The 13,794-nt window shown below is 45.3% G+C and overlaps 1 protein-coding gene across 2 annotated transcripts in view; it reads right to left on the bottom strand.

Annotated features, from left to right (window-relative positions):
- LOC135906571 (medium-chain acyl-CoA ligase ACSF2, mitochondrial-like) overlaps nt 1-13,794 on the bottom strand; it is a 467,079-nt gene that overhangs the window by 2,744 nt on the left and 450,541 nt on the right. For both annotated transcript variants that reach the window (XM_065438015.1, XM_065438016.1), the window contains one exon: nt 3,575-3,711. In XM_065438015.1, the coding sequence (XP_065294087.1) occupies nt 3,575-3,711 (137 nt within the window). The remainder of the gene's footprint in view (nt 1-3,574; nt 3,712-13,794) is intronic.

Raw genomic sequence — 13,794 nt, 5'->3', positions numbered from 1 at the left:
ATAACGTGCTTAAGTTGAGAAATCGGCAAATTATCGGTATGAAGTGACTTAGTATTATTTAAGCACGTAAAAGTGTGATGCACTTAATTTTTATTTGTTCGATCAAGAAAGATGCTCTTCTTCATATTACCATGTCCGGCAAACGATTGCACATGTTTATTACATGGATTTACTGCGTTGAAGAAGTGTTGGAAATAATTTGCGAGTGGCGTGCTAGATAAATTGCGAGCGCCAAGTGTTAAGGATTTAGGCTGAGCATTTTTGCTTTCGCACCCAAGTATATATGCGGCGTGCGTCCGAATCTGCCTCAGGAATGAGAATAAAATGGAAATAATTAGGTGTTGTAAGCTTATCACATTAAACAGTTGGCGCTCGTAACCAGGCAGCGCTCGTGCCATGCACCTCTATCTTGTGCACGACACGTGACAGGGGTGCACGACACGGGTGCACCCCTACCTTGTGCACCCTTAGCCCGTAACATTAGAACCAAAGTTTGTTATAGCTCATGGTGCACGAGAGAAAGCACATTCTATCAGCCATCACCAGAAATTTCCTCCCGCGAATGACTCCCTCTGCTCCTCCTGGTATCTTCGCTCCTGCAGGCTGGTGACTCATTGTTGGTGGCTGTAGTGTCAAATCCAGGGGAACAAGCTGGAGCTAGACCTTACACTGTGCACTAGATCCTGGACCAAGGCACTGCGATTTCTTGTTGCTAAATTACAGATGTTCAAAAGAGGTTGAAATTTTCGCAATGAAAAAAAAGCTGAATAAAGTTTATAACTGTCTGCGGGTAGCCTGAAATGTTCTAACAACACAATTCAAGGTTACCTGCACAACCTAATAGCTGTTTGATAATTGATAATGCAACTTTGACGCTCGCCAGAATCCAGAGTCCTGATGCTACTGCGGATGCTGAAGAGATGCTGCGGATGCTGAGAGCACAGTCGCCCAATTCAACTAGTGTGCGCAAGCAGCGACTTCTCTGTGCGTCAGCGGCATACAACAGAGCCAAGTTGCAAACAGGACAAGAGCAAGCGCATGCCCACTATGCGCGCTCGGCTGGGCCCATCATCTGCTAGGCTATTCCTTCTTGAGGACGTCACCCCATATTTGCGCACTTCAGACGAACGGGCAGCGTGAGTATGCAAATGGTTTTGCTGCTTATTTTATGTTCCGAAGATCAGCACGCATTCCAGGAAATAAAATTTAAAGATACGTCACAAGTCCCCAGTAATGAGATAAGCCGAAGAATACGGATCGTACATTTCTTACTTGCTTACGCAAATACTTTTATTAATCTGCAGAAAGGGCCGTTATGTGCCCCACACGTGCTATCTAGTTTCAGACATACTGCAATGTCATCGCTAAGGGAAACTGCTAAAGAACTTCTTCTGGCTCAGGCATCGTTTATCAGGATCATAAGCTATAATCTTCGTTACCATCATAAATATTACAGCACTGTGGCTGCATCTGAATAAAACAAAACAAAATTTGTGCTTAAAGCATTTCATGATGCGTTGCGTGCTTGATGAAACACTTAAAAATAAAAATGAAGGTGTCCACCAATTTCGTGCGCGCAAGCCATTCAGTAGCGGGTGAAGCCAGCGCAAAGCTCCACTATGCCAGACACTGCTACGTGGAAGGGAGTCATAGAGGGCGGGTACCAGGTCGCTGTCAGCCTTCAGCTCTCCCCACTGACTCTTGATGACCTCCCCCAACGCATCGGTATTTGCAGTATGGAAGCCCATGTTTGACAAATGGCCTTAAAAATGCCCCAGATCTTTTTTATTACATTTAAGTCCGCGCGCTTTGGCGGCCAATCTAGCGTCATCACCACCTAGGTTTTCAGCATGCACTGTCGCTGCGCGTGCCGTGTGGATTGAGGAAATATCACGCTGCAGCAGAAATTGTCCATCGATGTACGGTTCATACAGCACGTGAGCAAGGAGTGGGTGATAAGTGATTTCCATGTAGACTACGGAGCACAGCCGTCCAACAATGCGGTGGAGAGGACGGAGGCCATCTTTCGTGATTACCCCCAGCAAGTTCACACATTTTCTGCCACTTGCTGTCACGTTCTGGACGTAACAGGTTCGTAGCTTAAAAATATAGTGTACTCTGAATTAATGACAGCCGGTAACCGACCTAGTAGTATCGTGTATAAGAAAGCACGCCACGTGGTTAAAAGACGAAAGTAAAATGATTTACCTTCTACCGACGCGCTGGTATACTGATTGTTTCTGGTCTCACTGAGTACAGAGGCTACTTGCTTCTGTGATCACGACCTTTTGCAAATCATCGATTGTGCATTGAAGATGCACTCGAGCGAAGGCGAGCCTCTCTGCTCTGGCACTGCCGGAGAGAAGGGGCTCCTGTGCAGCCGTCCCGTTTCTGATCCCTGCCTCCCTTAGCCCTTGAAAAATTAGTTCATGAGACATATTAAGCTCTAGGGCAGCCCTTATTTTACCCGCGGTTATGAACGAGTTGTCACTAACACAGTCAACAATCTGCAGTTCTTCTGTTTCTATTGTCTCTCTATTGACGCAACGAGCAGCATCATTGATTCGGTCTTCGTCCCGGTAGGCACGTATGATTCTGCCAACTGAAGTTTCAGCTACTCTAGTTGCTTGAGCGATTTGCTTCTGCGATGACCCCCCGAAATAACATTCCTATAATTCGGGGCTTGACGTATACGGCATGAAATTTTGACAACTGTTGCAAACTGTCCTGAGCTCGGCATGTAGAGCGGATTCACTCAGTCGAAGTTTCACAGGGGCCTCAAAGCTTCGCGGCCAAGCTTAAGCTATAAAGGATGCATGGTGCTGATAACGGCTCCTTCTAGAGGTGAAAAAAAAGCGTTTAGGTCAGCAAGTACAAAAAAAATTATGGGGTTTTACGTGCCAAAACAACTTTCAGATTATGAGGCACGCGGCAGTGGAAGACTCCGGAAATTTCGATCACCTGGGGTTCTTTAACGGGCCCTTACATCTAAGCACACGGGTGTTTTCGCGTTTCGCCCCCATGGCAATGCGGCAGCCATGGCCGGGATTCGATCCCGCGACCTCGTGCTCAGCAGCCCAACACCATAGCCACTCAGCAACCACGGCGAGTAGCAAGCACGAAATTAACGATGCATATTCTTCGGCTTATCTCATTACTGGGGGGCGTGTGATGTATCTTGAAATTTTATTTCCCAGACTGCTTGCTGATCTTCGGAACATAAAATACGAGCAAAACAATTCGCCTACTCACGCAGCCTGTTCATCTGAAGTGCGTTAATATGGGGTGACATCCTCTAAGAATAGCCTAGCAGACGATGGGCCCAGCTGAGCGCGTATTGTGGGCATGCGCTTACTCTCACCCTGTTTGCCACTTGGCTCCACCATTTCGTGCTGAAGCACAGAGAAGTCGCTGCTCGTGCACGCTAGGTAAATATTTGGCCGCCTGTAGCTGTTTTGATGCCCGTTCTTTGCTGCATACTAATAGGGCATGTGCAGCGCAGGCGGTTCCGCTGCGACCAATCTATGTACTGACAGAGGTGCCGATTTGTCTAACGTGCAGAACACGGGCTCACCCTGTGCTTGCAGTGGTCACGCAACTGCTCCTCAGTGGTGCCCACGCCGGGCACCAGCCGTACCCAGGCGCACAGCTCCTCGCCCAGCCGCTCGTCGGGCACGCCCACCACGCTAGCCTCTTCCACGGACTCGTGCTCTGCGACGTGTGAAATGGAGAACTGTTTCATTTGTAAAGATCGGATAACTTTGTACAGCATGTCTTACTCATGGAAACTACTTCGTCGAAGCAGGCCCCTTTTGAGAAGTAAGGTGGGCCGCAAGCGGCATTCGTCAGAAGAGGCCCTGTTTTATCATGGCAGTCAACGCAATCGAACCTCGCTGCAATAGAAGGTGCTATAAGAGAATATTTGGTAGAACGAAGTAATAGCGACTCTTCTAGAATTACCTTTGAAACCCACGGATTTAAAATCGCCTTTTAACAAAACAGAAGGTTTCCTAAATTTATGCAACGGCTCTTGTATTATTTTGTACTAAACTTGTCCCTGAATTCGCACAGATTAAACCACGAGGTATTGCAGGAGAGCTGGGATCTGAGTCAACTGAAACGTATTCTTCAGAAATAAACCAGCCAAAGACGAAGACCAAAGAAGAGACGTGAAATCTGTTCCGCTCAACTACTGTTGGGTCAGCCTTTTTCGTATTTCGCCCACTAACCTTTTGCAGCAATGTTTGTGCCACTGCTTTCGAAAGCACTTTTGGAAAACCAGCGGCTCCCAAAACACTCAAATTTCTTGTCAAAGCTTAACTTTAAGCTGTGGCGGCAACTCATTTGCAGTGAATTACGAAAGCAACTCATAGCAATCGCATTCCTAACGGGTTTTGAGTGAGCAGTTGGGTACGGTTACAACGCCTTCTTTCTCCTAGGTGACAACCACCAGCACACATGGCTATCGTTTAAGAAATGTTTATTGAATGTCTAAAAATCTAATCGACTGATTACTGTGCTGTTCAGGTGTAAAGCAAAGAGCACTCGAGCGAGCTTTCAAGGTAGTTAGGACTGGTACTATAACCACAGGCAGGGAGCCATTCGGTGAGCGACTTAAACAATCAGGAAATCGTCAGGATATCTGAAAACTTGGAGCATATGTTTGTCTAGAAAAGTGCCTTGAAGTATGTTGTCGAACTTCGCAAAACCATTTCGAAGAGCACTGGCGCATTGCCCTAACCCCGATACAGATACCTTTTTTCTGTGATGACAGGGATACCCTAAAACTGCCAAGGTAGAGGAAAGGGCGGTAGTTAACAGTTCAAAGAACACATCACTATATATATAAATATGTATGTGTGTGTCTGTGTATTTCCTCACGGCGGCCGGACCCACGCCCACGAAACGTAGGAAATAGAGCATCGCGTTTTGTGTACGTGCAACCACGTCGTTAACCGACACCGACAAATGGCGGTCAAAAGACTGAATCCCGGCAAACTCTCGCTTTATATATATATATATATATATATATATATATATATATATATATATATATATATATATATATATATATATATAATAAAGGAGGTTTATTAGGGTTCGCAGCGGCCGCCGGTTCTACGATGCACCGAGCACAGTCCCCGAGCTCGAGCTTCTCCTGCGCGCTTGATGCTGCCGATGCTGCTGACCCAGCGCGCATGTTCGTTATCTTCCTTACAATGGCCCCGCGGAAATAACGGAGCCATCCTGGCGACTTAGGTTTCTGGAAGGACGGTAGAATCGTAATACGGCTTGAGACGCTGAACGTGAATGACTTCGCGGGTACGACGCCGCATGTCGGACTGCGGCGTTAGCGGCTCAATCAGGTAATTCACGGGTGGTGTTCTCTCGAGAACGCGGTATGGCCCGTCGTACTTCGGAAGGAGTTTTGAAGCGAGCCCAGGCGTGCGGTGTGGCACTAACAACCAGACGAGAGCGCCCGGGAGAAAAGTGGGAGTCGAGTTCTGGGCATCGTGAAGGGCCTTTTGACGGTTCTGGTCGTCCGAGGTGAATCGGCGGGCCAGCTGGCGACATTCCTCGGCGTGTCTGGCGGCTTCCGAGATCGGCAGGCATTCGGATGGGTCTGGCCGGTAGGGCAGAATGGTGTCGATTGTGTGCGAAGGATGACGGCCGTAAAGAAGGTAAAAGGGTGAGAATCCGGTAGTGGCCTGAGTCGCGGTGTTGTAGGCATAGGTGACAAACGGAAGAACGAGGTCCCAATTAGAGTGATCAGGTGAAACATACATGGCGAGCATGTCACCAAGAGTTCGATTAAAGCGTTCCGTGGTACCGTTCGTCTGTGGGTGATAAGCAGTGCATTTACGATGAACAATAGCGCATTCAGCAAGCAGTTGTTCGATGACTTTAGATAAGAAGGCGCGGCCTCTGTCGCTTAAAAGTTCACGTGGACCTCCATGACGAAGGAGAAAACGGTGAAGTATGAAATTGACGACCTCTTGCGCTGTAGCATTTGGTAGAGCAGTGGTCTCCGCATAACGGGTTAAGTGGTCGACCGCAACGATTATCCACCTGTTGCCGGTAGGAGTCAACGGAAGTGGCCCGTAGAGATCTATGCCCACGCGATCAAAGGGTCGGGATGGGCATTGCAGAGGCTGGAGTTCACCGGCGGAGTTGTGTGGTGGCGCTTTACGGCGTTGGCACTCACGACAAGAGCGGACGAACGTTCGAACGAAATTGTACATTCCCCGCCAGTAATAGCGGTGTCGACGTCTTTCGTAGGTTTTGAAGACTCCCGCGTGGCCACATTGAGGGTCGACGTGGAACGAGGAGCAGAGCTCTGATCGCAAGGTTCTTGGAATGACGAGTAACCAGGTGCGTCCCTCTGGGGCATAGTTGCGTCGATATAGTAGCCGGTCTCGAATCGCAAAATGAGGAAGTTGGCGCCGAAGCGTACGTGACGCTGGAACTTTCGACGTATCCGAGAGAAGGTCTAGCAGAGATGCAGTCCAGGGATCATTACGCTGTGCAGCAGCGATAGTGTCAACGTCCAGAGAGGATAGTGTACACTCGCAGGCGGAGTCGTCACGGGCCTTCGGGGGAAGCGGCGATCGGGATAGCGCGTCAGCGTCGGAGTGCTTTCGCCCGGAATGGTAAACCACGCGGATGTCATATTCTTGGATTCGCAATGCCCAGCGGGCAAGACGGCCGGATGGATCTTTGAGCGTCTACAGCCAACATAGGGCGTGGTGGTCGGTCACTACGTCAAATGATCGGCCGTATAAATATGGGCGAAACTTGCCAAGCACCCACACAATGGCCAAACACTCCTTTTCTGTAACGCTGTAATTGGTTTCCGCCTTGGTTAACGTGCGACTCACGTATGCGACGACGTATTCTGTGTGGCCAGGTTGACGCTGTGCCAACACAGCGCCAAGGCCCACACCGCTTGCATCGGTATGTATTTCGGTTGGTGCTTGAGGGTCAAAATGGCGAAGAATGGGTGGCGTCGTGAGAAGACGGCGCAAGGTTGCGAAAGCATCGTCACACTCTGGAGACCATGATGAGAGATCTCTAGCGCCACCAAGGATCTGCGTGAGAGGCGATATAATTGACGCAAAGTTTCGAACGAATCGTCGGAAGTAAGAGCAGAGGCCGATAAAACTGCGTAGCTCTTTCATAGTTGTATCTTCCTTACAATATATATATATATATATATATATATATATATATATATATATATATATATATATAATTTTATTTATTTTATTTTCAATACTGCTGCTTTTCTTCGAGAGCGTGGCAGTTGGGGAGTACAATAAATCAATTGTACAATGCAAGGACATGAAAGTATAGGTTATACAAAAAGTAACCAGACGACATAATCAGGGCAAGTTATACTTACTATCCAAGTAAACCCTGTTAGGATTAAACAGAATAGTAAACAATGAATAAAAGAAAGGGAAAAAATGCAAGGGGCTTTATAACATGCAATTGCACAGATATCACTAGGGGCAAGTAATAAAACAGAAGTAACTAAAATAAATATACGAGTGTTTGAGAATCATTATGGTAAACGAATAGGCTGTAGGAAATTAGAGGGTTTGTTAGAATTTCGTAACGAATCAAGCAATTTGTGCCGGTGTCTGTGCATGCATAGGTACTGTTATTCACACACAGTTTTCTTCTATTTGTGGGATAAATTCGGATAATGATTCAATGATGGTGATAGCCGGATCAAGTTGGTTCCATTTTGCTATTGCGAGCGGGAAGGAAAAATACTTTAATGAGTCATTTTTACATGCTTATTCTGCCAATGTGTGCGCATGCTCGTTATGTGTAGGTCGAGGCTCGCAGAATGAAATGTATTTGGAGGTATCTATCCTGTAGTTATTGTTTAGTAGCTGAAACAAGAATTTTAAGCGAGAATGTTTCGCTCTTGTAGAGAGCGTTCGCAAACCGGACTGGGTTAAAACATGTGTTGGCGAGTCTGAACGTCCATGTTGGTTAGGGATGATCCTCACAACTTTCCTTTGTATTGATTATAGTTTACTTATGTTAGTCAGTGTATACGGAAACCAGACTGTGTTACCGTATTTGAGAATAGGCCTTACAAATGATGTGTAGGCTAGCAGCTTCGTTGACTTGGTTGCGAGCACCAGGCTTCATTTTAAAAAATGTAGTTTGCGCAGCGCATTTGAGGTTATATTACTGATATGTTTGCCCCATTTGAGCTCAGAGGTTGATGTAACGCCTAGAAATTTGTGTTCTTCAACTTTCTTAAGTGGAGTGCCGTTAATCGCGTATATAATGATTGCTGATACCATCTTCCTCGTTACAGTCATGATCGCGGACTTTTGTATGTTTATTTACATCTGCCAGTTAGAGCACGGATACGCTATGTCAGCTAGAGAATCATTAAATTTAATATGATAATTGTAATTATTAATTTCTCTGTATATGACGCAGTCGTCCGGGAATAGTTTTATATTGCAATTGATGTTAGCTGTGATATCGTTAATATACAGAAAGAAAAGCAATGGTCCGAGAACAGACCCTCGGGGGAGTGTGGATGTTTCTTCGACTGTGTTAAAAAGCGTTTTTTCGTAAACCACAAATTACGAGCGGGGACACAAGAAACCTTTTATCCAAGAAGCAAGTTCTATACTAAAAACATTTTCAGCCTTAGCTAATAATTTGCTGTGACATGCACAGTTGAAAGCCCTGGACAAATCGAGTAGAATCAAGTCAGTTTGACCGCGGTTATTAACTGTAACAGCAAAAGCGTGGACTATTTCTGTCAGTTGGGTTGCTGTCAACAGACCACTGCGAAACCGTGTTGGTTGGGAGAGAAAAATTTATGCGCTCTAGGAATACAATCATGCGCTTTAAGATTACGTGCTCTAGAAGTTTACATACGTGCTAGCTAGTGAAATGGGTCTCAAATTTGAAGGTAATGTTGTGTCGCCTCCCTTGTGAGAGATTACCGTTGAATTTCCAATTATGAGGTAGTTGTGAAGTCTTAAGTGATTTGCGGAAAACTACGACAGGATATTTACTGCACCACTCTGCATATCTTTTGAGGAAAGTATTAGGCATGTCGTCGGGGCCACTACCTTTCTTGGGGTAAAGTTTGAGCAGTAGATGTATAATATCGGCATCCGTAACGCCTAGTTTAGCGTTCTCGCGTGATCTTGCGTTGCAAATCCGGGAATACTATTATCCTCGATAGACCTCATGCAACATGGTCTTTTTTTATCCCTTAACGTTACACCCATCACACTTCTTTCCATAGTAAATACTAACCGAAAAAAATCGGTATATGCGTTAGCCCTAGCAGTTTTTTCTTCAGGAAGAGAACGTGATGTACCATTTTTATTAGTGCGAAAGGAAGTTCAGAACCTCCGGGAGTTATTAACGAGAAAATTAGGTAGTGTTACATCAAAGTAGTGTTGTTTGGCACGTATAGCTTTTGGTTTGAATTCCGCGATGGCGTCAGGTAATTTCTGAACTCTGGATGCTCCCCCGCCTTTTGTTTGTATTGCCCTACGTAACAATTTATAACGTCCGCTTTGCTTGATTTACTTCTCGCATGATCCATGGATAATTCTTTGGATGGCGCTTTGGTTTTGTAGGTACGTACTGAGCGATGCAGTAAAGTACAACCGATATGAAATGAAATCAAAGGGAATATACATCTACTGAAGCATCGGAGCCAATTTTTGAAAAATGTTGGAATTCATGAGCGATATGCGTTAGTATGCTATTGTCATCAGCGTTTTCAAAGTCTGTTACTACAGATAAAGAAGAATGAGTGGTTATGCTGTCACCAAGAGGTACGATGCACACTGGTACGTCGTGGTCTGGTATACCACGGATTACGTCAGTTTTTATGCGATTTCTGTCGAAGTGATTACTGAAAAATGATTGGATCTAGTATAATCCGAGCATTTCCCTGTGAGGGGGTGGGGCATCAAACGATTTGATGAAGATTGAAGGTTAGCTTGAGGAGAAACAATGCATCCGAAGCTGATGATAGTAGCACATACAATTGCAGTTAATGTCTGGCAGATTAAAGTCACCCATGAGGACAATGCGTGAACCAAGCACCTGACGTTCTATGTAATCATGAATGACACTGATAGAGGCGTCAACCGAGTTTGGGCTCCGATAAACACAACCTCTGAAGATGCTCGTGCCGCCACAAAGTAGTTTGCAAAAAATGGCCTCTGCTCTTTGTACCTCTGGAAGGGCCAGAAAGGAAATGCCCTTTTTTGTCAATAGCGCCACCCCACCACCACGTGTGGGGCGGCCTTTCCGGACCACAGAATAGTTGGGCGGTGTGAACTCGTGATCATCAGGTGGACATCAGGTGTGAGCAATGTTTCTCTTATGACAACTAGGTCAGGTTTATGATGATTGATCAAATTTTCAAGTGATTTAGTCTTGTTGGTGAAACTGCTTGAATTCACCGTGAGGAGTGGTCCCTGGTATTGTAGTGCGACGAGTAGTAGCTCCCTTTTTTGTTAAGTCGCTGGGTGGGCTCGCCGCCTTTGCTGCACTTGCACCAGCTACATAATATATATATATATATATATATATATATATATATATATATATATATATATATATATATATATATATATATATATATATATATATATATATATTCCATCACATAATCAGCCTGCTTACGTCAACTGCAGGGCAAAGGACTCTCCCATACTTCAACAACCTCGCTCATGTAATAATTGTGGCCGCGTCCCTGCAAACTTGGTAATCTCGTCCGCCCACCTAACTTTCTGCCATCCCTTGCTACGCTTTCCTTCGCTTGAAATCCACTGCGTTACCCTTAATGACCATCGGTTATCTTTCCTCCTCATTACATGTCCTGCCCATGCCCATTTCTTTTTCTTGATTTCAACTAAGATGTCATTAACTCGCGTTTGGTCCCTCACCCAATGTGGTCTTTTTTTATCCCTTAACGTTACACCCATCACACTTCTTTCCATAGCTCGTTGCGTCGTCCTCAATTTAAGTAGAACCCTTTCCGTAAGCCACCAAGTTTCTGCCCCGTACGTGAGTACTGGCAAGACACCGCTGCTATACACTTTTCTCTTGAGGGATAATGGTAACCTGCTGTTCATGACCTGAGAATTCCCGCCAAACGCACCCCAGCCCATTCTTATTCTTCTGATTATTTCAGTCTCATGATCCGGATCCACGGTCACTACATGCCGTAAGTAGATGTATACTTTACCACTTCCAGTGCCTCGCTGCTTATCGTAAACTGCTGTTCTCCTCCGAGACAATTAAACATTATTTTAGTTTTCTGCAGAATAATTTTTAGACCCACCCTTCTGCTTTGCCTATCCAGGTCAGTGAGCATGCATTGCAATTGGTCCCCTGAGTTACTAACCAAGGCAATATCATCAGCGATTCTCAAGTTACTATGGTATTCTTCATTACCTCTTATCCTCAATTCTTCCCAATCCAGGTCTCTGAATACCTCCTGTAAACTCGCTCTGAATAGCATTGGAGAGATCGCATCTCCCTGCCTGACGTCCTAATAGGTATTTTTTTGCTTTCATTATGGAGGACTACGGTAGCTGTGGAGCCGCTTTTGATATCTTTCAGTGTTCTTACATACGGCTCGTATACACCTCGATTCCGTAATGCATCCATGACGACTGAGGTTTCGACTGAATCAAACGCTTTCTCGTAATCAACGAAAGCTATATATAAGGGTTGCTTATATTCAGCACATTTTTCTATTACCTGATTGATAGTGTGAATATGGTGTATTGTTGAGTAGCCATTACAGAATCCTGCCTGTTACTATGGTTGACAGAAGTCTAACGTGTTCCTGATTCTATTTGCGTTTACCTGAGTAAATGCTTTGTAGGCAACCGACAGTAAGCTGATCGGTCTATCATTTTTGAAGTCTTTGGCGTCCCCTTTCCTATGAATTAGGAATATGTTAGCGTTCTTCGAAGATTCCGGTACGCTCGAAGTCATGAGGCATTGCGTATATAGGGTGGCCAGTTTCTCTAGAACAATCTGCCCACCATCGTTCAACAAATCTGCTGTTACCTGATCCTCCCCAGCTGCCTTCCCGTTTCGCATAGCTCCCAAGACTTTCTTTACTTCTTCCGGCATTACTTGCCGGATTTCAAATTCCTCTAGACTATTCTCTCTTCCATTATCGTCATCGGTGCCACTGGTACTGTATAAATCTCTATGGAACTCGTCAGCCACTCGAACTATCTCATTCATATTAGTAATGACATTGCCGGCTTTGTCCTTTAACGCATACATCTGATTCTTGCCTATTCCTTGTTTATTCACAGCTTTTAGGCTTCCTCCATTTCTGAGAGCATGTTCAGTTCTATCCATATTATGCTTCCTTATGTCAGCTGTGTCACGCTTGTTGATTAACTTTGAAATTTCTGCCAGTTCTTTTCTTCCTGTAGGGTTAGAGGCTTTCAGACATTGGCGTTTCTTGATCTGATTTGTCATCTCCTGCGATAGCTTACTGGTATCCTCTCTAACGGAGTTACCACCGACTCCTATTGCCCACTCGTTAATGATGCCCATAAGATGTCGTTCATTGCTTCAACACTGAGGTCCTCTTCCTGAGTTAAAGCCGTGTAGCTGATCTGTAGCTTTATCTAGAATTCCTCTACTTTCCCTCTTACCGCTAACTCATTGATTGGCTTCTTGTGTACCAGTTTCTTCCGTTCCCTCCTCAAGTCTAGGCTAATTCGAGTTGTTACAATCCTATGGTCACTGCAGCGTACCTTGCCGAGCACTTCTACATCTTGTATGATGCTAGGGTTCGCGCAGAGTATGAAGTCGATTTCATTTCTAGTCTCACCATTCGGGCTCCTCCACGTCCACTTTCGACTAACCCGCTTGCGGAAAAAGGTATTCATTATCCGCACATTATTCTGTTCTGCAAACTCTACTAATAATTCTCCTCTGCTATTCCTAGAGCCTATGCCATATTCCCCCACTGACTTGTCTCCAGCCTGCTTCTTGCCTACCCTGGCATTGAAGTCGCCCATCAGTATAGTGTATTTTGTTTTGACTTTACCCATCGCCGATTCTACGTCTTCATAAAAGCTTTCGACTTCCTGGTCATCATGACTGCATGTAGGGGCATAGACTTGTACCACCTTCAATTTATACCTCTTATTAAGTTTCACAACAAGACCTGCCACCCTCTCGTTAATGCTATAGAATTCCTGTATGTTACCAGCTATTTCCTTATTAATCAGGAATCCGACTCCTAGTTCTCGTCTCTCCGCTAAGCCCCGGTAACACAGTACGTGCCCGCTTTTTTAGCACTGTATATGCTTCTTTTGTCCTCCTAGCCTCACTGAGCCCTATTATATCCCATTTACTACCCCCTAATTCCTCCAATAACACTGCTAGACTCGCCTCACTAGATAGCGTTCTTACGTTAAACGTTGCCAGGTTCAGATTCCAATGGCGGCCGGTCTGTCACCTTTCCAGGCACCTGTCAATGGCGGCCGGACTCCAACTTAACACTCCTCAAAGCAAATGAGCAAAAAAATGTTACGCAAATTCTCTTAAGAATGCTTCCCTGTAGGTATAAGAACGAAAATCAAATTATAGGGATTTACGCAGTGCCATATTTGTGCATGCAATATTAGCCAAACCACAATAGTAGGCGTGCCGTAGTGTAGGACTCGGGGAATTTAGACAACCTGAGGTTCTTTAACCTGCGCCTAAACCTGCGTTCACGAGTATTTTCGCATTTTGCCCCCATCA

This window comes from Dermacentor albipictus, chromosome 5 (assembly GCF_038994185.2).
Source record: "Dermacentor albipictus isolate Rhodes 1998 colony chromosome 5, USDA_Dalb.pri_finalv2, whole genome shotgun sequence".
Taxonomy (NCBI): domain Eukaryota; kingdom Metazoa; phylum Arthropoda; class Arachnida; order Ixodida; family Ixodidae; genus Dermacentor; species Dermacentor albipictus.
This window is presented reverse-complemented; position numbering and strand designations above follow the sequence as displayed.